The sequence below is a fragment of the Gymnoscopelus microlampas genome (genome assembly GCF_963454915.1).
Source record: "Gymnoscopelus microlampas genome assembly, chromosome: 13".
NCBI classification, from domain to species: Eukaryota; Metazoa; Chordata; class Actinopteri; order Myctophiformes; family Myctophidae; genus Gymnoscopelus; species Gymnoscopelus microlampas.
In genome coordinates this window covers 44503339-44527140 of record NC_139950.1, presented here as the reverse complement: position 1 = coordinate 44527140, position 23802 = coordinate 44503339, and the positions used below count along the sequence as shown (strand labels likewise).

Sequence of the window (23802 nt, the reverse complement as noted above, 5' to 3'; positions counted from 1 at the left end):
AAAAACTTAGTCCAAAATTCTCCTTTAATTTCTTTTCAACTCAGATAAAACTAAAACAAACATTTGCCAAAACACAAACAAAAGATAATTACCGGTATCATCATTACTAGAATGCTTTATATCAGTTGGATAAATATTTACAGAGGAATCTGTTGAATTCCACAAACCTAATTTGAACCCCAGAATACATGTGATTGTAGATGTCATTGTCTTCTAGCACGCCATGTCCATTGTCATAAAAGTAGACACCAACCTGTTAAGACAAGAGAGAAAAGAAAACTATGTTTTTGTTTGTGTTTAGTTTTTACAAAGATTGCTAATTTAGCTGATCAAAAATAGGCTGATCTACTAGCTCACAACACATCACAATGCGATGCGTTGTGAGCTAGTATCCACCATTTCCACGTATTGTTGCGCGGCAGAGTATATGCAGATCATGTCATAAATGCACCCAACATGAACCAGACGGCAACTGGTTCACCCAAAACCACAACAGGAAGTATTTGTTCAACTTGACTTGTGGGTACGTTGAAGCTAGGCGCACTTTTTATGCAATAATATACTCTCTGATGCAAATGCAATGTGCATCAAGTCTATGTGGCAGTCCTCATTCCATACAAACATTTTCTGAAAAAAAAACGTATGTTCCCATAGCAGTGGTGCTCAAACGTTTTCACGTCAAGGGCCCCCAAAACTATATGTATTTGGCCAAGGACCCCAATCTCAAAATATATTGATCCAGGGACCCCCCAGAAGAAAAGATTTGAGTTAACCCATTGAGACCTGAAGCCGATTCTACATGTCTCCTAAAGCTCAACAGTTTTCTGAAAAACTTATGTTTCTATATCAGCGGTGCTCGATCTTTTTCATGTCAAGGACCCCCAAAATGATATGTATTTGGCCGCGGACCCCCATCAAAATATTTTGTTCCAGGGACCCCCCAGAAGCCAAGATTTGAGTTAAAAATGTTTGCTTTAAAAATATATATATTCAAAGATTTACACACATTTTCAAGATTTTTCAAAAATAGCAGATCTACAAGCTCGTAGCGCGACACTCGGTGCCGCGCTACGAGCTTGTAGATCTGCTATTTTTGAATAGCCCAAAGTGTAAAATAATGCTTTTTTTCCTCAAATCTAAAAATGACAGAGTTCCAGGTCTTAATGGGTTAAAATAGTTACACAGATGCGTTCATGGGTTAATATTCTCTCATGAATGTTTGTATACGTGGTTAACATTCTCGTGTGTGTGTGTGTGTGTGTGTGTGTGTGTGTGTGTGTGTGTGTGTGTGTGTGTGTGTGTGTGTGTGTGTGTGTGTGTGTGTGTGTGTGTGTGTGTGTGTGTGTGTGTGTGTGTGTGTGTGTGTGTGTGTGTGTGTGTGTGTGTGTACCTGCTTCCCGCTGTGTATCCTGTTTCTCCTCAGTACAGGCGTACTCCCCGTGGTGACCCACACTCCTGCCAGGGTGTTACTGTACACCTCATTCTCCTCTATTACTCCTTGTCCCTTTTCGTGCTGCAGGACACACATAAAGTGTTACATCCATGTTAACACACCCTCTAGTCTACAATATATTAAATACATAATACTATGTTACCAGTGGTGGAAAAAGCATTCAGGTTTTTTACTTAACACATCGGGTGCCAGCATTTTTTCATAACAACTTACCGTGGGTGCCAGCATTCTCCCCATTGACTGCGCTTTGCTGTTTAAAGCTTCCGCGTGCGTTACAAGCAAATCCACGCAAAAAAAGCATCGATTCATGTTGTGCCATGAGCCTGGCTACAGGCTGGAACCATAACATTCCCCTCGCGGGTTACAACGGGGGGGGATCGCGCATGACCGGTTTTCCCCACAGGAAACAGATTCGGAGATATAGGCGTTTCAAAGTAGGAAATAGACAGGAACCGGATGGGGGAAAAAAATGTGTTTCCGGTGAGCGATCTGGCACTTCCTTCGCAGGATTACAATGGGCACCGGAGCGCTACTATGTAAACACACGGTTCAGACCGTGTTCGGCACCCGATGTGTTAAGTAAAAGTATCAATACTGCAACGTAGAAACACCAGAAGTCCAGAATTCAAAATTGGCTTGAGTTAAAGTACAGAAGTAATGGAATCAAAATGTACTTAAAAGTACCAAAAGTAGAAAAAGTACCCATCATGCAGAATGTCCCGTTTCACAAGTTTTCAAATGCATACAAAACTTTTGAAAATAGCAGATCTACAAGCTCACAATGCGTCGCGGTGCGACGCATTGTGAGCTTGTAGATCTGCTATTTTCAAATGGCCGAAATGTATATTAGGGGCTGAAGTGGTTACTGTATGTCTTGTAATAATAATCAAAATCTACAAAGTAACTAAAGTTTTCAAGTAATTGTAGTGGAGAAAAAGTATAATATTTGCCTCTGAGATGTAGTGGAGTAGAAGTAAAACTACTGAAAATTGGAAATACTCCAGTAACGTAAAAAATGTTTAGTGCATATATGCCATAACCATAGTCAAATATTCACCACATATATGCCGCCATGCTGTCCGTCGTGGATCTTGTTGTGCCTGACGATAGGACAGCTGTTTGTCCGGATCTGGATCCCGGCCAACGCGTTGCCGTAGATGTCGTTTCCCTCGATGAGGCCGCGACCGTCACCGAAAATGTAAACGCCACCTTGGTTACCATTGAAAATGGCATTGCCCCTGTGTTCGGATCAAATCAAAAAGGACATTTCAACACCTCACACTGTCCCTTAGCTGTAAGCTACATACCTTCATCTTCTTAACCCATTGAGACCTGAAGCCGATTCTACATGTCTCCTAAATCTCAACAGTTTTCTGAAAAAACGTATGTTTCTATATCAGCGGTGCTCAATCTTTTTCATGTCAAGGACCCCCAAAATTATATGTATTTGGCCGCGGACCCCCCATCAAAATATTTTGTTCCAGGGACCCCCCAGAAGCAAAGATTTGAGTTCAAAATATTCGCTTTAAAAATATATATATATTCAAAGATTTGCACACATTTTCACGATTTTTCAAAAATAGCAGATCTACAAGCTCGTAGCGCGGCACTCGGTGCCGCGCTATGAGCTTGTAGATCTGCTATTTTTGAATCGCCCAAAGTGTAAAATAATGCTTTTTAGCTCAAATCTAAAAATGACACAGTTCCAGGTCTTAACACATTGACTGCCAGAGGTTTTTCTATAACAGGATCAGCCAATGCCAGGAATTTTGACCATTCTGACTCATATTTGAGGACTCACAGAACATTTTGTGTTATGACTATAAACAAATGGAATATCTAAAAAAAAAGCTTAGAATCTCTTCTTTTTTTCTGAAAAAAAAAGTGAGTTGATAGCATGTTCCGTTCTTTAGCTAGAGGTAGTTGAATACAGCTTGGTCTTCACCAAAAACAGACCTTTTTCTCTAGATTCAGAGATATGAGGGTTTTAGTAAAAGGACACACTTTAGATGCATAAAATGATTTCAAAAGTCTTTGACATTTATTTTGCCCCTTCATTGACATCAGTCATGTAAAAAATACTTGTTTATAAAAAGAATTTAAAAAAAAAATGCTTTTGATTGTACATTTATCACTGTTTCCAAAGTGCAAGCTTATTTCAGCTCATTTCAAACTGTAATTATTCACTGTTTTTTTTTTTCAAATGTTTTTTTTTTCAAATAATAAACAATAATATCAAAGTTCAAAGTGCAACATCAATACATTCATCGAGAGCTTCCTTTTCTAAACTTTTTGCCCACACAAGTCAAAATCTCAAGCCCCACCTGTATTCATAGCAACAAATAGCAGATCTACAAGCTTTTACTGAGCTTTTAGATCAGCTTTTTATTTTATGCCATTTATGAGAATTTGTGAAGATAAATAAATAAAAATAAGGGATGCTAGGGCGTGACCCCCCAAAATAATCATATTTGAACTGGGGACCACCATTTTCTTTGACTGGTTCCACAGATAGATATTGTGAAAATAGCAGATCTACAAGCCAGCCCTCTCTTCTTCTTCCTCTCCCCCCTCTGTCTGTCTGTCTGTCTGTCTGCCTGTCTGTCTGTCTGTCTGTCTGTCTGTCTGTCTGTCTGTCTGTCTGTCTGCCTGCCTGCCTGCCTGCCTGTCTGTCTGTCTGTCTGTCTGTCTGTCTGTCTGTCTGTCTGTCTGTCTGTCTGTCTGTCTGTCTGTCTGTCTGTCTGTCTGCCTGTCTGTCTGTCTGTCTGTCTGTCTGTCTGTCTGTCTGTCTGCCTGCCTGCCTGTCTGCCTGCCTCAAAATGAATTTCCGCAAGGACATTAGTATTTCTATCAAGAAGCTCACAACGAGGCGTTGTTGGGCCCGATCCACAGGTTGAACACCGTCTTTCAGTGGTCACGTGATCGCCAGGTTCTGGGAGAGAAGTAAGCAACCAGGTCTATGAAAACAAGCCCAAAACAAAGTGTACGTGCACTATTTACTGTTTATACCGCCGCCGCGTAACTTGAGAGATGTGTTCGCCTCGCTACCATCACTTTGAAACAAATAAAAACGTATTGCGATCATTGCGCGCGTCAGTCGCCATGAATCATGTGTGTGTGTGTGTGTGTGTGTGTGTGTGTGTGTGTGTGTGTGTGTGTGTGTGTGTGTGTGTGTGTGTGTGTGTGTGTGTGTGTGTGTGTGTGTGTGTGTGTGTGTGTGTGTGTGTGTGTGTGTGTGTGTGTGTGTGTGTGTGTGTGTGTGTGTGTGTGTGCGGACGCGCGCGCGCCGCCTCACTACAGGCTACTAGCAGCCTTGCACATACACAGGAGTTGCGTCCATGAAGTTTATTTCTATAAGGATAAATCCGTGTGCCATCATGATCGGTGCGGACTGGAGGTGGACCGGGGGGGGTCCCTGGGCTTGGAGGCTGTGTGTGTGTGTGTGTGTATGTGTGTGTGTGTGTGTAGTTGGCCATCGCTACTTTGTTTGAAAAACAAGTAACCTCGCATCACCAGTCTTTCCTTGGAGGAAAAAACAAAAGGCGACCGTGTCTATGGAGTTTATTTTTTATATGGACATCCCACCGTGTTGCAGAAAACTGCTAAAGGTAGGCTGAGGTTATTTTTCACTGGAGGTGGACCCTCCAGTGGGGGGTCCCTGGGCGGTTGGAGGTTTTGTGTTCAGTGTGTGTGTGTGTGTGTGTGTGTGTGTGTGTGTGTGGGGAGGTGCGGATCGTTCGGACCCTCGGACCCCCAGGTGGCCAGGGGGTCCCTGGCCGTGGACTGGGGGTCCCCGCCTGGGGGTTGGAGGTTGTGTGTGTGTGTGGAGGTTGTGTGTGTGTACGCTCTGAACCAGGGCTGTGTGTGTGTGTGTGTGTGTGTGTGTGTGTGGGAGGGGGGGTTGCGGTCGGAGCGTGTTGTTTTTTTGGAGAAAAAAGAGGCGACAGGCTTGTGCTTGTGTATCGATCGGGGACCCCCAGGCGGGCCGTGGACTGGGGGTCCCCGATGTCAGGCTTTGGCGTGTGTGTGTGTGTGTGTGTGTGTGTGTGTGTGTGTGTGTGTGTGTGTGTGCGCGCACTCAGTGATCAGTGAGGGCTAATGCAGCCAAGCAGGGGGAGAGACGCTGATCGCTCGGAGTCGGATAAACTTTATAAAAACAGAAAATACCTTCGGTGTGATACAGATTCGCGGACCCCCTGCTCTTATGCAGATTCAGTGCTTTGTAATAATAGGTTTAGTGGTCTAGATGGATGATATTTTGTGCCTGAGGGGGTAATCTAACGTCCAGTGCGCATTTCTTTTTTTTTGCTTGCCACGGGTGCTGCTGCCTCACTCAACACAGGCAGCCGCTTGCTGCTCGGATCAGACTTTCAGTTTAATATGACTTTATGTGACTTTATGTGACTTTAGTGTTTTGAATAACAAGTTTTATATTATCACTTGACCAGATAATGATATTTTACAACTTTTCTGTGGTCTAGATGGATGAAATTTCTTGTCAATGTAGGTAATGACTTAATCTAATGTAAACTACAAAAAATAGTTTAGATCTACGCGATTGGCACGCTGCGGCTTTAAATAGGTTCGCGTAGATCTACGCGATTGGCAGCCAATGTGTTAATGGGTTAAAGGGATAGTTCACCCAAAAAAACTTACTATTCACCCAATGGTGACTTGAATTCATGGATATTTTTTTTGTTTTTGTCGCATTCCTAAGCCAATAATTTGATGACCAGCGGGACCGGTAGGCAGCGGTTCCGGTAGGAGACACAAAGGAGACTCTTTGTGTCTCCTACCAGAACCGCTGCTGGTCATCAAATGATGATGATTGGCTTAGTAATGCGACAAAAACTAAAAAAATATCCATGAATTCAAGTCTCCATGGGGTGACTAATCGATAGGAAAAAAAGTTATTTTGGGTGTGAACTATCGCTTTAAGTGCTATTTCTAAAGTAGCCAATCATTATTTTTGAAACATTTTGAAAATCTCTGATTAAAGGAAATACATTTCCTATACATGAAAAGTGGTTAACCACCTAAAAACCAAGTCTCTTCGCCAATAAATGGCACATCTGCAATCTCTACAACACGTCACAACACAATGTTGAGCTCATAGATCTGCTATTTCTGCAGAATGTTCCCCCAGGAATAAGGGTGCTAGGGTTCGAGTGTTAACTGACAATATGACGTTGTTGTGACCGCACCGACCTTATCGTTGGATCACTGTTGGAGGTGATCCACACCCCGGCAAAGTTGTTTGCATAGATCTTGTTTTCGATGAACTGTCCGCGGCCCTTCTCGTGCACGTAGATCCCCCCCGTTTGGCCGTGATGGATCTCGCAGCGGACCACCGTGGGGTTGGCGTACGCCTTCACCTCGAAGCCCGCTATGCGGTTTCTGTGGATGTTGCAGCTTTCGAAGTAACCCTGAAAAATGGGGGAGAAAAGAAAAATGATTTTCAGTAGAAGCTTTGTTTATCCAAAACTGTGATAGCTTCCCGAAAATGTATACAATATAGTTTTTTTTGTAATCAAGTATTAAGCAACTAAACATAGACTTTAGATTAGATTAACACCCTTTTCATTTCTATCATCGAAAAAGGTAAAGTACTCTCTAAGACATTGGTTCTCAAAGTGGGGTCCGGGGACCCCCAGGGGTCCTTGAGGGGGTTCCAGGGGGTCCCCAGCTAAATGATGGATAGGAACCAAATGGACCCTTATGGGTCTGTAACTCTGAGAGCGTACAAATGGAACCAAATGTTCCATTTGTACACTCTCAGAGTTAAATTAACATTGATTTTACAATATGAATTGGGGTCCCAGAGATAGAAATGCCATTAAATGGGGGTCCGTAGCCCTAATGCATGTCAAACTGGGGGGGGTCCTTAAATTACAAATGATTGAGAATCACTGCTAGAGCCGTAAAAATCTTCTCTTATGGGGGTCCCTGGCGTATCTTTTCAAATGGGTGTCCGCGGGCTAATAAGTGTCAATTTGGGGGTCCTTGACATGAAAAGGTTTGAGAACCACTGCTCTAAGAGGCTCAATTGCCATTTTTTTTTATAGATGGCAACGCTAATCACATTCATAAACACCCTCACATCCTTTGACCCAGACTGATCCTAAATAAATACTCCTTCTCTGAGGTGAGCACCTCAGATACTCTGATGTAAACTTCGCCCCATTGTATCTTGGTTATTTATTAATCTACTTTCTTTTTGTCTGTTTTCTTGGTCAAGTTCAGTCCTGTCTGTGTTTCGTCATGTCCCATAAAAGTAAAAAAGAATCATGGTGAAATGTTAACAGTGATAACAAACCCTCGTTTCCCTGTACCACCTGTTTTACCAATAAAAAAAATATTTAAAAAAAGATTAACACCCTTTTATAGTGATCGGTGTCAAGATCTATTCAATTCAACCCATCAAACTACAACAGGTTCAACTGGAATGCTCCCTGATAAACTCTCTTCAAAGTTCTTTAACCCATTGAGACCTGAAGCCTGGAACCGATTCTACATGTCTCCTAAATCTCAACAGTGTTCTGAAAAACGTATGTTTCTATATCAGTGGTGCTCAATCTTTTTCATGTCAAGGACCCCCAAAATGATATGTATTTGGCCACGGACCCCCATCAAAATATTTTGTTCCAGGGGACCCCCCAGAAGCAAAAATTTGAGTTAAAAATGTTCGCTTTAAAAATATATAGATTCAAAGATTTGCACACATTTTCACGATTTTTCAAAAATAGCAGATCTACAAGCTCGTAGCGTGGCACTCGGTGCCGCGCTACGAGCTCGTAGCGTGGCACTCGGTGCCGCGCTACGAGCTTGTAGATCTGCTATTTTTGAATAGCCCAAAGTGTAAAATAATGCTTTTTAGCTCAAATCTAAAAATTACACAGTTCCAGGTCTCGATGGGTTAAAAACTCTCTCTTCAAAGCAATTGTCCGCCGTCGGTCTCATACCGGTATTTTAGTCTTTGATGGAATTTACCAGCAGCTTTGGGCTGCAGTCACAAATAACCCCCGACTCTGACTCGTCTCCACACTGTAGACGAAACCCGACACGTTTCAGCTCACCATGCCATGATCAAACGTGAAGACGCCCACATCTCGGCCATGGTGGATGTGATTCCGTCGTATTATAGGGTTGCCGTGGTTTTTCACCCAGATCCCAGCCAGCGCGTTGTTTGAGATCTCGTTGTCTTCGTAAATGCCCTGAAAATATGCACAAGAGCTGAAGTCAGAGGCGTTTGATGATCTTTTTTGTTATTGTCTATATTGTCCTATACAGCAGTGGTTCTCAAACTTTTTCATGTCAAGGACCCCCAAAATGATATGTATTTGGCCACGGACCCCCATCTCAAATATTTGGTTCCAGGGACCCCCAGAAGCAAAGATTTGAGTTAAAATGGTTTGCATCAAAATATATACATTCAAAGATTTGCACACATTTTCACGATTTTTCAAAAATAGCAGATCTACAAGCTCATAGCGCGGCACTCGGTGCCGCGCTATGAGCTTGTATATCTGCTATTTTTGAATAGCCAAAGTATAAAAGGTTAAAATGATTGTGATGCTACATTAACACATTTTGCTGGGGACCCCCTGGTACCCCCCCAAGGACCCCTGGGGGTCCCCGGACCCCACTTTGAGAACCAATGCTATACAGTACAGTTGAGTATATGACAATAACAGTGATGAAATGCTTGTGTACTGTATTACATTACTTTTTGCATCTGTCTGACATCAGCATTGAGCTGAAGACTATAAAGTGAGCTGACCTCACTGTCATTCATCGTCAAGTACAACTTGTAAAATGTAAGTGCAGGCACACAGATTAAATGTAGGTAGGGGTCAGAAAGCTGCATTCCTGCACATTTTAAATTCTGAACACATGGTGGCCAAAAATAATGAGTTCCTCACATTAGCTTTGCTGATCTCTCTGGCCTCATCCACCATTAGCATATTTAAAAAAAATAACCATTATACAGAGACACACATGCCAGCAAGTAGCCTACTCCGCTTATAATTCAATGGTTTTAAATCCGTTTAGAATGTGTCTTGTTCTTTTTGAGTGGTGCCAACCACTCCTACATTTGACTTTGTCCGTGTGTCCGTCCGTATGTTTGAGCACGGCTGATTGGTCAAGCTTCACGTGACATGTGACAATATGTTGTCACGTGTCACGTGACAACATATTGTTGCTGATTGTTGCGGATGCAACCAGTTACACTTTCAAAGGCACCACTCTCTTCACACTGGGTGTGATTTTTTGGGGCGGTGTAGCCGCCCCCTATAAGTGAGTTTTGGACACCGACCAAAAAATGTGTGTACCCCCTAACCCTTCCATTGTTAATGCAAATCGATACTTTTTTCATATCAGCCAATCACATTACAGCTAGTGTCATCACCACTAACTGTAATGTGATTGGCTGACTTTGCAAATTCAGGACTGTGATTGGCTAGCGAAACACATGCCCCTATGAATAGCAGTATGGACTTTAAAAAAAGTCATTTATCCTTTTTTTAAAGTGAGTCATGTTGTGATGACCACACACCGCCCACTTCACACTGGGTGTGATTTTTTTGATTGCTGACCAGCTTCTACTGAACACATACAGTGTTCCTACAAGGCGTACTAGGTAGAGAATATGACAGGTGATCCAGTTATTATACAGAAGCTAAGTGCCATCGTTCATTTTCAGTACAAATTATAAAATCAAAGTGTGGACATGATTGAAACGAATGTTAACTCCTGTGTACCTCCTAGCCAATCATGAGTGATTCTAAGTCCTTTTAAGATTTCTTTGGCTATTCAAAAATAGCTCAATGAGCTTGTATATCTGCTATTTTTAGAAAATGTGTGTGGAAAATGTGTGCAAATCTTTGAATATATATTTTTAAAGCAAACATTTTTAACTCTTCTGGGGGGGTCCCTGGAACAAAATATTTTGAGATGGGGGTCCGCGGCCAAATACATATCATTTTGGGTGGTCCTTGAAATGAAAGAGTTTGAGAACCACTGATTATAGCAACATAATTTTTTTCAAAAAACTGTTAGGATTTAGAAAACATTTGTAGAATCCCCCCCAGAAGCAAAGATTTGAGTTAAAAATGATTAGCTTTAAATACATATATATATATATATATATATATATATATATATATATATATATATATATATATATATATATATATATATATATATATATTCAAAGATTTGCAAAAAAAACGTCACGAGCAGCAGATCTACAAGCTCGTAGCGTGGCACTGAGTGCCGCGCTACGAGCTTGTAGATCTGCTATTTTTGAATAGCCAAAGAAATAAAAAAATGACACGGATGCGTTCCCGGCTTTAATGGGTAAACTAAATAGTATATCTCACCTGTGCATGATCTGTGATGTAGAGGCCCACGTTCTCACAGTCGCTGATGTTGCAATGCTTTATTGTGGGGCAAGCACCTTGGCCACTAACACAGACAGCGGACCCGACTGAAAACGGGGAGATCAAGACTTTAGAAATGCAACACTAAATCACAGTGGCGTGCACAGACATTTTGAGGGGCAGCTGCTCAAGTAAATTATACTTTTTTTTTGTTGACTTGTTCTGCTCTTTTTTCCCTCTACACCTATACCTCTTTGCCAAAAATAGCCGATCTACAAGCTCACAACGCCTCGCAGCGCGAGGCGTTGTGGGCTTGTAGATCTGCTATTTTTGGCTAAAGTTCTCCTCAGAAAAGGGATGCTAGGTTTCGAGTGGTTATGGTAAAAAGAAAAATCATATCACAAAGAATTGGCGGACCCCCTGTAGTAACTCTGAGGACCCCCAGTTGAAGACCCCTGCTGTAAACTGAAAAAAGAAAAAAACGAGGGCAAAGGGCAGGTGCTCTATCACCACCTAGAGTCTATCTGTGCACGTCCCTGCTAAAAAACATTCTTCACCAAGATCTTATGAAAATGTCCCCCGTTATATCTCAAGACGGTCAAAGCACACGTTCTGCTATGCCAAATATACAGTAGCGGAAATCAGGATATTACGTTACCTGTGCACGTGCTGCGTATGATGCAGTGATCAATGATGGGGCTACAGTTGACTGTAATTTCCAAGCAGTGATGTGCATTGTGGTGCTGGGCGGATTTGTCATCAGGATTGAACTACATGAGACAGAAGAGCATTTATCAATATCAATATCAATATACTTGTAACGGCAACAATGAAAAAAATTCACAGGTCAGGCTGACATAGCATGCATGCATAGAATTAACCCATTAAGACCTGAGGCCGATTCTTACTAATGTCTTCTAAATCCCAACTGTTTTCTGAAAAACTTATATTTCTATATCAGTGGTTCTCAAACTTTTTCATGTCAAGGACTCCCAAAATGATATGTATTTGGCCGCCGACCCTCATCTCAAAATATTTTGTTCCAGGGACCCCCAGAAGCAAAAATTTGAGTTAAAAATGTAAGCTTTAAAATAATATAAATATATTAATTTGCACACATTTTCTTGAGTTTTCAAAAATAGCAGATATACAAGCTCATGAGCTTGTAGATCTGCTATTTTTGAATAGCCAAAGTGTAAAATAATGCTTTTTAGTTCAAATGAAAATGTGACACAGATGCTTCTTCAGGTCTTAATTAACAAAACAAAAGAACAAAGATTGCCATATGGCCTACAACAATGTTATTTATATTAACTGGTTGTCTCACCCTTATGGTCATGTATCCAACATATGCATCCTCTGAACCTTCCATGAACACAAATGTAGAATCTCTGGTATTCTCAATGACCACCTTGTCAGCAACTTTTCCTGGAGCTGTGAAAATGGAGAACAAGTCGACTGTATGCATAAGGAAGTGAGGCTTCAGAAGAAGGTTATTATATAGTTAACTAAAAGTAAAGACTTGAAACTAGGTGTGAAAAACATAGTTAACCAAGACAAAAAATAAAACATACTAGACTTTAGGCACATATGTTTATTGAGATATGAATGAATTGCCTTCACAAAAGGTTTCTATTGTAATAACTATCCACCATCATAACTATCCCCATATATATATATATATATATATATATATATATATATATATATATATATATATATATATATATATATATATATATATATTATTTTTTTTAACAAAAAATAACACTGAAGATAATAAAAACTCAAAGTAAACATATTTAACACATTGACTGCCTAGATCGAGTTAACTCGATTTTAGCAAAATAATAATTTTTCAATTTTTTTATTTTTTTATTTGACCCAAAGACCAAGGAGATATGAATTTTCGAAGATCTTTACTCTCATCCACTTCCTTGTTAACTTAAAACTTAAAAATTTTGTATCTCGGCTCCTGAGTACTTTTTTTTTTCATTGAAAAATCTCTGGCATGAATAACAATAGGCAGTGAAAATAATTCAGGCAGTCAATGTGTTAAACAATAACAACTAAACTGAATACTGAAAGAAACAAACCAACTGTGAAAACTAATCGAAACTAAACTGAACAAAGAAATGACAAAAACAACAACATAAAAACAAATGACTACGGTAACTCTGCATCAGAGCCATACCTGCTCCGATCATCGTAATGGGCGACTCGATGTAGATCCATTCATCTGTGTAAATACCAGAGTGGACGAATATCAGACCATCAAAGTGGGCCTCCTGGACCCCTCCAAGGGCATCCTCGATGGTGTCATAGTACTGAGGGAGAGAGACGGCAGAAAGAATAGATAGTTGTGCGTGCAACACATTGTGCAGCTTATAGATATAGAGCTGCTATTTGCACTGCTAAGCAACAACGTATAAATCGGGCAAAAAATATATCAGGTTTATGTTTTGGTGCCCAGAAATGTAACCCTTTAAGACCGGGAACGCATCTGTGTGTCATTTTAAGATTTCTTTGGCTACATAAAAATGTTGCAAAATTGTGAAAATCTTTGAATATATATATATTTTTTAAGCGTTAGGATTGAAGGTTGTTACACACCGGGGCGATTTTTTCGTGCGAATAATGCGTTTTTTTTTTAAACCTTATAAAGTCAATGGCTCCGTACATGGAGCGAAAAAGCGTCTTTTAATTATATATATTCGCTATTTTCGCCGGTGTCGCCCGGTGTGTAAGGACCTTTAGAAAAAAATATGTTTTAATCGGCCTCAGGTCTTAATGGGTTAAAACAAAAAAACTCACAAAAACAAAGAAGAGTTAGTTCACTTACAAGCATGTTTTCTCTTCCTTTGTATCTGGCAGGATTACTGTAGAAGTGTTCAGCAAAGCCCGGTTTAACATGTGCTCCTTTGTACTGTGAAGAAACATAGAAATCCCAAGAATGAATTTAACACCAACTGCACAAGAGGGAATTAACAGAGCATACTTATCTTGATATGAAGCTGAATAATTACTTCAATTACGGAAGCCATCGATAGATCTTGCAATAAAGCTGAATATTGAATTCAATTAAAAAGGTCTTAAAAAGGTCAATGGTGAAGACATGGAGACACGGTACTCCATATAGACATCCAGTGCTGAAATCATGCTAATGTAAAACTCCATATACGGATATAGTTGACTCATAGCCAAGCACTATATAAAAAGTGGCCGTCACCCTTGATGTTGTAGACAGACCGCGTTACCGTCCATCCCTAAGACTACCTTCAAGATCACTGACCAGCTACACTTAGACAACCAGTCACCTTTCCTTTGAGTAGTAATTTATATGGTCCCAACATGGCAGACCGCAAGAATAAGAGACTGACCAAAGGCGAAAAAAAGGGTGATAAAAGGATTGTGGAGAAGGACAAGAAGGACAAGGTCAAGGAACCAGACAGCTTCATCGTCCCCGATCTTGGCGAGCCCGGGGTCACCAGGCCTCAGGGAACCATAATAGACTCAGACCGTGTGTTTGAGGTGAACCTTGCTGACCTGAACCTGAACGACCAGGTAGCCTTCCGCAAGTTCAAGCTGATCACAGAGGACGTCCAGGGCGAGAATTGTCTGACCAACTTCCGCGGCATGGACCTGACCCGTGACCAAATGTACCGCATTGTCAAGTGCTCCATCATAGATGGGAATAGAATAGACAGGAACATAGACATAGCCAGGAATATGAGTAGAGGAATAGACAGGAATCAGGAGACCCATGTGGACGTGAAGACCACTGACGGCTACCTGGTGCGTCTGTTCTGTGATGGTTTCTGTAGGTTCAGTTTCACCAAGATCCGCAAGCCACAGCAGGCCCAGCATCGACAGATCCGCCAGATGCACAAGAAGATCAGGACCCCTGAGGTCCAGACCAATGACCTCGAAGTCGTTCAAGTCATCAAGCTGGTCCCTTACAGTGTTGGCAAGGACATGGAGAGGACTTTCCAGAAGGGTTATCCCGATATCTGTGTAAGGAAGGTCCAGATGCTGGGGCGCCCGCTGGCCTAGCGGTCCAGGCGCATACCACATACGCTGGTAATCCAGCTTGACAGCGCGTCGCGGGTTCGACTCCCGATCCCGACGGCCTTTGCTGTGTGTCTCCCCCATCTATCACCCCAAGGCCACTGGTGACGAGACGGGGGCCAAGGTGGAGTGAGCTGACGGCTACGAGCCCCCCATCCAGGAGACTGACTGAAAAATCCACCATGTCACAAATTTAATAAAAAAAATCACACCCTGTGTGAAGAGAGTGGTGCCTTTGATGAGCCCCGTATTGATGTTGTCATCAATGTGTGTTTATTGGTCATACATACATACGGACACAGACAAAGTCAGATATAGGAGTGGTTGGCACCACTCAAAAAATAAAAAGTAAATGTGGAAAAAAAAAAGAAGGTGGGAACAGTGTAACATATTTCCTTTTGCAAATGCCACAGTAATAGTTATTATTTGACTGTTCAGAAATGTAATCTAGGCCTGGACTGGCTGGTAATCCAGCCTGATGGCGTGTCGCAGGTTCGACTCCCAATCCCGACGACCTTTGCTGTGTGTCCCCCCCCCCCCCATATCTCTCCCTACGTCCTGTCAGTCTGCTGTTCCTATCAATAAAAAGGCAGAAAAAGACCCCCAAAAAAATCTTCAAAAAAAAAAAAAAAATCACACCTGTGTGAAGGTAGCGGCGCCTTTGATACATTTTGTCATCAATAAGTGTTTATAATGTGTTTATAGCCACGTGTCACGTGAAGCTTGACCAATCACTTTGTTGACGTGTCTGACCAATCAGAACGTTGACGCAAAAGCCAGGTATAGAGGGCTACCGCTCTATACCTAAAGGTATAGAGCGGCTAGCGCCGCTAAAAAAGGATCTAAATCTGATTTACACTTGAAGCAACAGTCTCTGTGGCGCTTTGAGGGTATCTCCTCATGGCTTGGGGCATATGTCCTGTTTTTTTCGGCGCTGCTGCTCCATCCCTAACTAGCATCGAAGCAAGATGTGTGCAACCTTTACATGTGTACAACAGTGAGGGCAGCAGCAGAGGGTCAGTGGACACAAAGGAGATTGCATACCAGTTGCTGAAAGCTTTCCTTCCACGGGTTTGGCTGTTCATACTCTTCTGGGTTAATCTGGAAGAACTTCCCTGCCTCTGGGTGCATCATGGGCCGTGTGTACTCAAATACTTCCATGTATAACCTCTTCCTGCAACGGAAGACATAGAAAAGTACATTTTTAAATTAAACTAAATAATATCACAATCTATGTTCCCTTAAGCAGGACTCCCGTTAATAAGCAATTGACATTATGAACATGTTTTCTACCTTGAATATCCCCAATGATAAATGTCCAGCATCTACAGGATGCAATAAACAGTCTTCAGAACAATTATTCTCACCAGAGGATAGGATCATTGGCCAGCTCGCTGAAGCGCTTGCACACACACGCAGCACGACACAAGTCCTGCTCCAACAGGTATGAGAATATCTTCAGCACCACCTCGTCTGGAAGCTTCTCCTGTAGATATTGCTCTGCAGGAGCTGCTGACGAGTCAAAAAAGAAAATAATCATGGGATTAGAAAAATATCAATAGGGACATGGATTCTCTGGGAAACAAAATGTATATTTATATATATATAAATAAAATTAAAAAATGGTGCAAAAACTGACTGTTTGGGTGCACATTTTCTGCAAGATTTCTAATTAACATGGGCTAAATTATTATCATATTATAAAAGGTTTGTTTGCTTATTGTTATTATAGTTAATTTGCTGAAAGTATTTACAACATGGTAAAAAAGAAAAGTGTTCTGTATCTGTTTGTGCATGTCACCCGGATAACAGAGAATGCATGCTACACAAGGTACAAATAAAAGCACACGGGGCAAATTGTGGTCGGAATGGGATCAGATCTGCCAGGACACATCTGGTGGTGGTCTGGCACACACTGTGATTAGATGTCAAAGTAAGAGCACCATGGCTTTAAAAAGCATGGAATTTACGCCCAACACACACACACACACACACACACACACACACACACACACACACACACACACACACACACACACACACACACACACACACACACACACACACACACACACACACACACACACACACACACACACACACACACACACACACACACACACACACACACACACACACACACGTGCATGTGGAACCTGAGTCTAATGCCTGCCATAGAAATGTAGAATTCATGCATTCAGGGTTGGACTGCACCAATACTTAACCCATTGAGACCTGAAGCCGATTGGGATCTCCTAAATCCCAACAGTTTTCTGAAAAACGTATGTTTCTATATCAGTGGTGCTCATTGCTCAATCTTTTTCATGTCAAGGACCCCCAAAATGATATGTATTTGGCCGCGGACCCCCATCAAAATATGTTGTTCCAGGGACCCCCAGAAGCAAATATTTGAGTTAAAAATGTTCACTTTAAAAATATATATATTCAAAGATTTGCACACATTTTCACGATTTTTCAAAAATAGCCCAAAGTGTAAAATAATGCTTTTTAGCTCAAATCTAAAAATGACACAGTTCCAGGTCTTAATGGGTTAATTCATCCATTTAAATTCTTTGCATTGCCTTCATGATCTGGAATTCAGGTGGTTATTATTCTGGTGAGTAATCTACAGTACATCTCAGGTCAATTCCGGAATATGCAGGACGAATATGTTCCTTAGTTACCTGGCAACTCTTGAGACTTTCCTGAAACTCTCGGACGTTTGGGTCGATGTCCAAAGTTGTCTGTGGTTGAAGTGGAAGCACCCTGTGGATAATAAATTATGTTTCAAACTTAGTGGAGGCATTTATGTCATAGAACTAGATCATTTCAAACCCTAAATCTACTTTGTACAGTAAGGCTTTATTGGCCATGTTGTTTCACTAAAATCAATCTACTTTAAAAAAGATATGTTGGCCATTTTTGAAAGACTGCTGTAGGTGTTAGAAAAATGTTGCACCTCCATGTTTGTCTTTGTCGGACACACTGTTCTCTTGGGTAATAGAGACTTTCTTCTAAGTTGGTAGGGACTATTCTGAGCTCCTGGACCGGATTCTTCTGCGACCATATCTGCAGGAACGTCCTCATCTGAAAATGGGGGCAAAGAAAATGATTACTAATCCAAAAAAATAAATCCTAAGAAATTGTATTTGAAGACAGTTACACCTGCATTCAAATACTCTTTTGTCCTCTATATAATATTCAAGGCTACACCGATCAGCCTCAGATTTCTTGTGCACGCTGCCAGCAGGCCAAGAAGGAAGTCAAGCCCTAAATCTGTGTCAAGCAACTGTTATTTTTGTGAAACATCAAACCCACGATCATCAGAGTGCATCTGATCTTATCAGAGCAGGTCAAATATGGAGTTCCACACGGCTCCAGTCCACCCTCCAACCGCTGACATCATGTTGATGACATCAGTCTTGTCCAAACACTGACTTCCACTCTGCCTAATGCAGTGGTTCTCAAACTTTTTCAAGTCAAGGACCCCCAAATTGACACTTATTAATCCCCATCTGAAAAGATATGCCAGGGACCCACCATAAGAGAAGATTTGTACGACTCTAGCAGTGATTCTCAACCATTTTAATTTCAAGGACCCCCAGTTTGAAATGCATTAGGCTACGGACCCCCATTTAATGGCATTTTTATCTCTGGAACCCCAATTTATATTGTAAAATCAATGTTAATTTAACTCTGAGAGTGTACAAATGGAACCAAATGGACCCATTAGGGTCCATTTGGTTCCATTTGTATACTCTCAGGTGTTACAGACCCATAAGTGTCCATTTGGTTCCTAACCATCAACCATTTAGCTGGGGACCCCCTGGAACTCCCTCAAGGACCCCTGGGGGTCCTCGACTCCTCGGATCCCACTTTGAGAACCAATTGCCTAATGGAAATGTGCGCTCCACTCCGCGTCCTTTTCTAATTTGTAATCTATTAACACAGTAAACACACCGGTTCTCCAGGTCTGTTTCTGGGCCCACCAGGCGGTCCAAATGGGCCCTTACGGGGTCTCTAACTAGTTTAAGAATGGAACCATTTACTTTTTATCTTCGGGACCCAAATCTACACTGTAAAATGCTCAGTGATAATTTAACTCTGAGAGTGTACAAATGGAACTTTCCGGGGTCCATTTGGTTCCATTTGTACACTCTCAGAGCTACAGACCCGCAAGGGTCCAATTTCGGACCCCCCTGGTGGTCCCAATGCCACCTGCTCGCTCTATTAACAGACTGCAGAGACCTGTCATTCAGAGCAACTGTTCCAGAACAAGGTTTTGAGAACCATAAGCTGCATGTTGTCCATAGAGCATCCAATTCACTTGTGAGTTTTCAAACAAACTTGTCAGTAACATGCTATAATACAATGTTACAGAAGCAATTGCAACACAGAGCTGATCAAGGCAACCGTAACATTTGCACAATTACCTGCTTCGTGGCCAGAATTTATGATCCACAGATAACATCAGGAGGGGGGGCCTCCAATGTACTTAAAATGAAATAACAATCTCTTGAAGAGAAAATAAATATTTTAAAAAGGCATATATTCACAGTGGCAGGACTCCATACACTCTCCTGAGGAGAGATGCAAACGCTGCTTGTTGCTTTGGTAGCATGGATGATTCCCAGGCTACTAGACAGGTAACCACTACAAACAATGCATGTATGTATGTATGGCCAACTAGCCCAGGTAAAGCCAACTCAGTTGCACCGTATATACGACATTGGTTCTCAAAGTGGGGTCCCCCTGGAACCCCTGGACATTGTTTCTCAAATAAACAACCCCCTGGAACTCCCTCAAGGACCCCCAGGGGTCCTTGAGGGAGTTCCAGGGAGTCGTTACTTTTAGGCGTTTTTTATTATAGAGGTTCTTTTAATTTTCAGGTGTCCATTTAGCTGTGAACGGCAATGTATTGCAATTTGCACATGAACTTTTTAGTGTTGGCCCATTAACCTGTCCACCCTGAATGCCCTTGGCTTATTTGGAAAATGTTTTCTTTTTTTGATGGCGTTACCGCCCCCCTTTGCTCTTCCCTAGATCTACAAGCTCTCTACATGGCATCACTCTATTCGGCCTGAGCCTGTAGATCTGGTGGGTGTGTATGTAGGTTAATTACTACCACAGCTGCCTTGAATGTATCGTTCCTCTCCTCCTGTATTTAACACACCCTGCCATGTCATGTATCAGACCTGATGAAGACCATTTGCGGTCGAAACCTTGCCTAACTTATCTTAAATAAAACTTTTCTACTGGGAGCTGAAACGCTGTGCGGACTTCCCCTCTTTTTCCTGATGTACGTATTGTTGTCCAGCACCCGAATAATTGTTTTAGGATGTGCACGCTTACCCCTCGTTCCTATTAGTTCCCAGCTAAATGATGGATAGTTTAGGAACCAAATGGACCCTTATGGGTCTGTAACTCTGAGTGTACAAATGGAACCAAATGGACCTGTTCCATTTGTACACTCTCAGAGTTAAATTAACATTGATTTTACAATATATATTGGGGTCCCAGAGATAGAAATGCCATTAAACTGGGGGTCCATAGCCTAATGCATGTCAAACTGGGGGGGACCTTGAAATAAAAGTGGTTGAGAATCACTGCTGGAGCCGTAAAAATCTTCTCTTATGGGGGTCCCTGGCATATCTTTTCATATGGGCGTCCGCGGGCTAATAAGTGTCAAGTTGAGAGTCCTTGACATGGAAAAGTTTGAGAACCACTGGTATATGTATTATACTGAACAGTGTAGCGCTATTTCAACTTATAGCTCAAACAAACATTAAATAATGATCAATGCAAATAATGATGATCATAGGGCATGAATACACCACACTTACTCAGCATCCTTGGACACAAAGGTGTGACAAGAAGATGAAACCCATGTGAATACTACACAATCTGAATAGGGGTGAGCTTTAATTTTTGGGATCCACACTTTTTTCAGTGTGACACATTGGGTGAGTGTATTGGGTGGGGGCAGAGGTCTGAGAGGGATTGTTTTCCCCTTTCTAATCAGTTCTGTTGATCTATTTACCTTTCTATGTTAACAAACACTCATACATCTGTCCTTTGCTTACTGTCTTGTCCCCCTTGCTGTGAGGTTGACAGATGCGTGTTGGTACTAGCAGGCAGGCAGCAATTAGAAAAACCACAGTTCAAATAAAAAAATGGTAATTTCAGAGACCGTGATCAATGCATGCCAACTAACTGCAGATAACCACAGCATTAACAGGCCTGATAATATGCAAACCCCCTCATAAATAAGAGTTGACCTGTCTCTTCTTGCTTAACAAACAAGCTAACACACACACACACACACACACACAATAATCACAGCTGGCGTTAGCTCTGCTAGCACCGTTAGCTCTGCTAGCACGTAAAGACGGCTAGGTTCCCAGTGAGCCCCGCTTTAGTTGCTAACAACCATGGCGTTTGTTTGTATAGCTTAGAACTCCATCAGTTGGTTTGGGTCAGTTAACACAACGACGACCAATTAAAAACAGAAATACTAACAGAGACAAACGGGGGAAAAGACAGAGTCGGCGCAATTAAAGAAAGAAAAGCAAAAACAAACAAAGCGCGGCCTTCATGTACACACGAAGCCTCGGTGTTTCCTGACCGTTGCGTTCCACAACAACTCACTCGGAAGCGTAGTTCTCGCGAGAGTTGGGGGGGGGGGGGGGAATCGACCTACAAGCTGACAACGCGACGCGATTCGACGCGTCGTCGGCTTGTAGATCTGTTTTTTTCGCGAGCGACACCGTCGTACTACGGAGCGTAGAGGAAGCCCTGTAACGTTGTCGTTTCTATTTTATGCCCCACCGCTTTAAATACATTTTGTCGAAATGAAGACAGAAGACAGTTCCAACCAAAAAACGTCCACTGTTTCGGGACATAACGTTGCATACGCACGTTATAACGTTGCATACATACGTTATAACACAGACACACACAGACACATAACAACTCGAACAAATCTCCTTTAGAAAAAAGCAGCTTCAACGTACGAAGCCTTCCTCCATTTCGACCAGAAGTATCATCATACGCACTATTGGAAAAAATGACGCATTTATTTTTCGATTATTTCTCTTTAAAATTACGTATTTGCTATGTTTAAAAAAAATAATAATAATACAGGTTTCACCTGGATTTTTTTTTATACACATACCAAATACGTCATCCCTCCCCCCCACCCCCCGGTCACATTAGAAGCGAGAAGAAGAAGAAGAACGGGTGGTATTATCCATGTTATTTATCAGTAATAACACACAAATAACCGGGGTTATGTATGACCTAGCTGTAGAATACAACTCTCGTAGACGTATTTATGATTCTGACGTTTTCAATCTACGAGAGTTGTAGGGTTCACCCCCCATGGACACAGGGACTTTCAGCACTATACCCCGTAGACACTCCAAACATGTACAAATTGAAAATAAAGGTGCTTACCTCCACACCCCACATGTTAACTGTCGCTACGGACTAGTAGTTTAATGTAATAATCCATATCTTTCAATAAAGAAGTGTTTTAATGCCGTCTGTGGCCGAACGCCATTTTTTCACCGTCGTTTAATTACTGTTTACATCGACTGTAATTCCGGGTTTCACCAGATGGGGCGCGTCACTACCGCCCATTGGGAACTTCCGACAGAATCGGCCACAGACGGCATTAAAACACTTCTTTATTGAAAGATATGGATTATTACATTAAACTACTACCCCGTAGCGAGAGTTAACATTTGGTGCTTGGGGGTAAGCACCTTTATTTTCAATTTGTACATATTTGGAGTGTCTACGGGGCATAGTGCTGAAGGTCCCTGTGTCCATGGGGGGGGGGTGAACCCTACAACTCTCGTAGATTGAAAACGTCAGAATCATAAATACGTCTACGAGGGTTGTATTCTACAGCTAGCTATGTATGACTAGAGAATGATCCATGGTATCTAGTGCGGTTGTTACGTTACCTCCTCCTCTGTCCTGGTGCTGGTGGTGGTTCCTCTCCGGCTGCACCGGGCGCGGCCTGAGAGACACTCGCCTTGGTCTTCTGCTGCTCGCTCTGACGGAGTTCATTTGCGGCCCCAAGCCTGGAGGAGGGAGAATCTGGAAGAAAATCTCTCGGAAACCCCTTTCTATGATCTCCTTCTTCTTGATCTTCTTCTTCAGCAGCAGCAAGAGGAGGAGGAGGAGGAAGAGGAGGAGGAGGTGGTGGTGGTGAGGTCGGTGAAGAAGGAGCTCGACACACCAGGACCAGTATTATGTTTTTTTCCTAAACATTGCGATCTCTTGTTTTTTTTTTTCTCTCTCCCGTGATTTTTTTTTGGAGGAGGAAGGAGACAGAGAAGAAGGAGGAGGAGGAGGAGGGGGGACAACAAATGCTGATGGGCTCTGGGCTGGCTGGCTGGTTGGTTGCGGCGCCTCCTCTTCTCTTCTTCTTCTTCTTCACGTCGTTGGTTTCTACCGTTTCTACTTACTTACTACCCCCGTTCTGCTGCCTCTGCTGCAGGAGGAGCCATAACATTAGATCAGACAAGGAGGACCTAGTACCTACCGTCCACACGCACACATACATACACACACACATACACACACACACCACCAGGGCAACAAACACACACCAGTGTTGCCAGGTTATGCAAGAGAATTAAGGTAACCAGGTCTAGGAAAACAAGCCCAAAAGAAGCAACTAATTATTCCGCCTACACATACGTCCTGTCCTAGTATGAGCGAATAGGAGAAGGGGATCAACGTCACGTGATGCCATTGTTTGGCCCGAAAAAAACGTCAGCTGTTCCTAAAAACGGGCCAAACAAAGGTGCTTATTGGTCAAAACACCGGATGTGTGTCTCAAATAATAGGCCACATTAGCACTGCTAAAAAAAAATGCAATATTTG

General features: G+C 42.1%; 2 protein-coding genes across 4 annotated transcripts in view; one reads left to right on the top strand and one right to left on the bottom strand.

Moving 5' to 3' along the window:
* Positions 1 to 15075, top strand: part of LOC311059352 (small ribosomal subunit protein eS1-like) — a gene marked incomplete at its 5' end in the record, with an annotated part of 49084 nt that extends 34009 nt beyond the window's left edge. The window contains one exon of the mRNA XM_084077213.1: positions 15002 to 15075. Coding sequence (XP_083933339.1) covers positions 15002 to 15037 — 36 coding nt within the window. The 3' untranslated portion in view covers positions 15038 to 15075. The remainder of the gene's footprint in view (positions 1 to 15001) is intronic.
* fbxo11a (F-box protein 11a) overlaps positions 1 to 23456 on the bottom strand; it is a 31874-nt gene extending 8418 nt beyond the window's left edge. Inside the window, exons 1-15 of one of the 3 annotated variants that reach the window (XR_014602156.1) lie at positions 22875 to 23456; positions 17864 to 17991; positions 17589 to 17670; positions 16272 to 16416; positions 15949 to 16078; positions 13679 to 13762; positions 13031 to 13163; positions 12164 to 12270; positions 11495 to 11606; positions 10837 to 10943; positions 8530 to 8667; positions 6662 to 6879; positions 2511 to 2691; positions 1391 to 1513; positions 168 to 253 (exon numbers count right to left, since the gene is read on the bottom strand). Coding sequence is in view for 2 of the 3 variants with exons in the window: in XM_084077211.1 (XP_083933337.1) it covers positions 168 to 253; positions 1391 to 1513; positions 2511 to 2691; positions 6662 to 6879; positions 8530 to 8667; positions 10837 to 10943; positions 11495 to 11606; positions 12164 to 12270; positions 13031 to 13163; positions 13679 to 13762; positions 15949 to 16078; positions 16272 to 16416; positions 17589 to 17670; positions 17864 to 17991; positions 22875 to 22980 (1880 nt within the window). In the remaining variant the exon portion in view is untranslated. The remainder of the gene's footprint in view (positions 1 to 167; positions 254 to 1390; positions 1514 to 2510; positions 2692 to 6661; positions 6880 to 8529; positions 8668 to 10836; positions 10944 to 11494; positions 11607 to 12163; positions 12271 to 13030; positions 13164 to 13678; positions 13763 to 15948; positions 16079 to 16271; positions 16417 to 17588; positions 17671 to 17863; positions 17992 to 22874) is intronic. The other 2 variants (XM_084077211.1, XM_084077212.1) reach the window with 2 other exon arrangements.
* Positions 23457 to 23802: the final 346 nt, after the last annotated feature.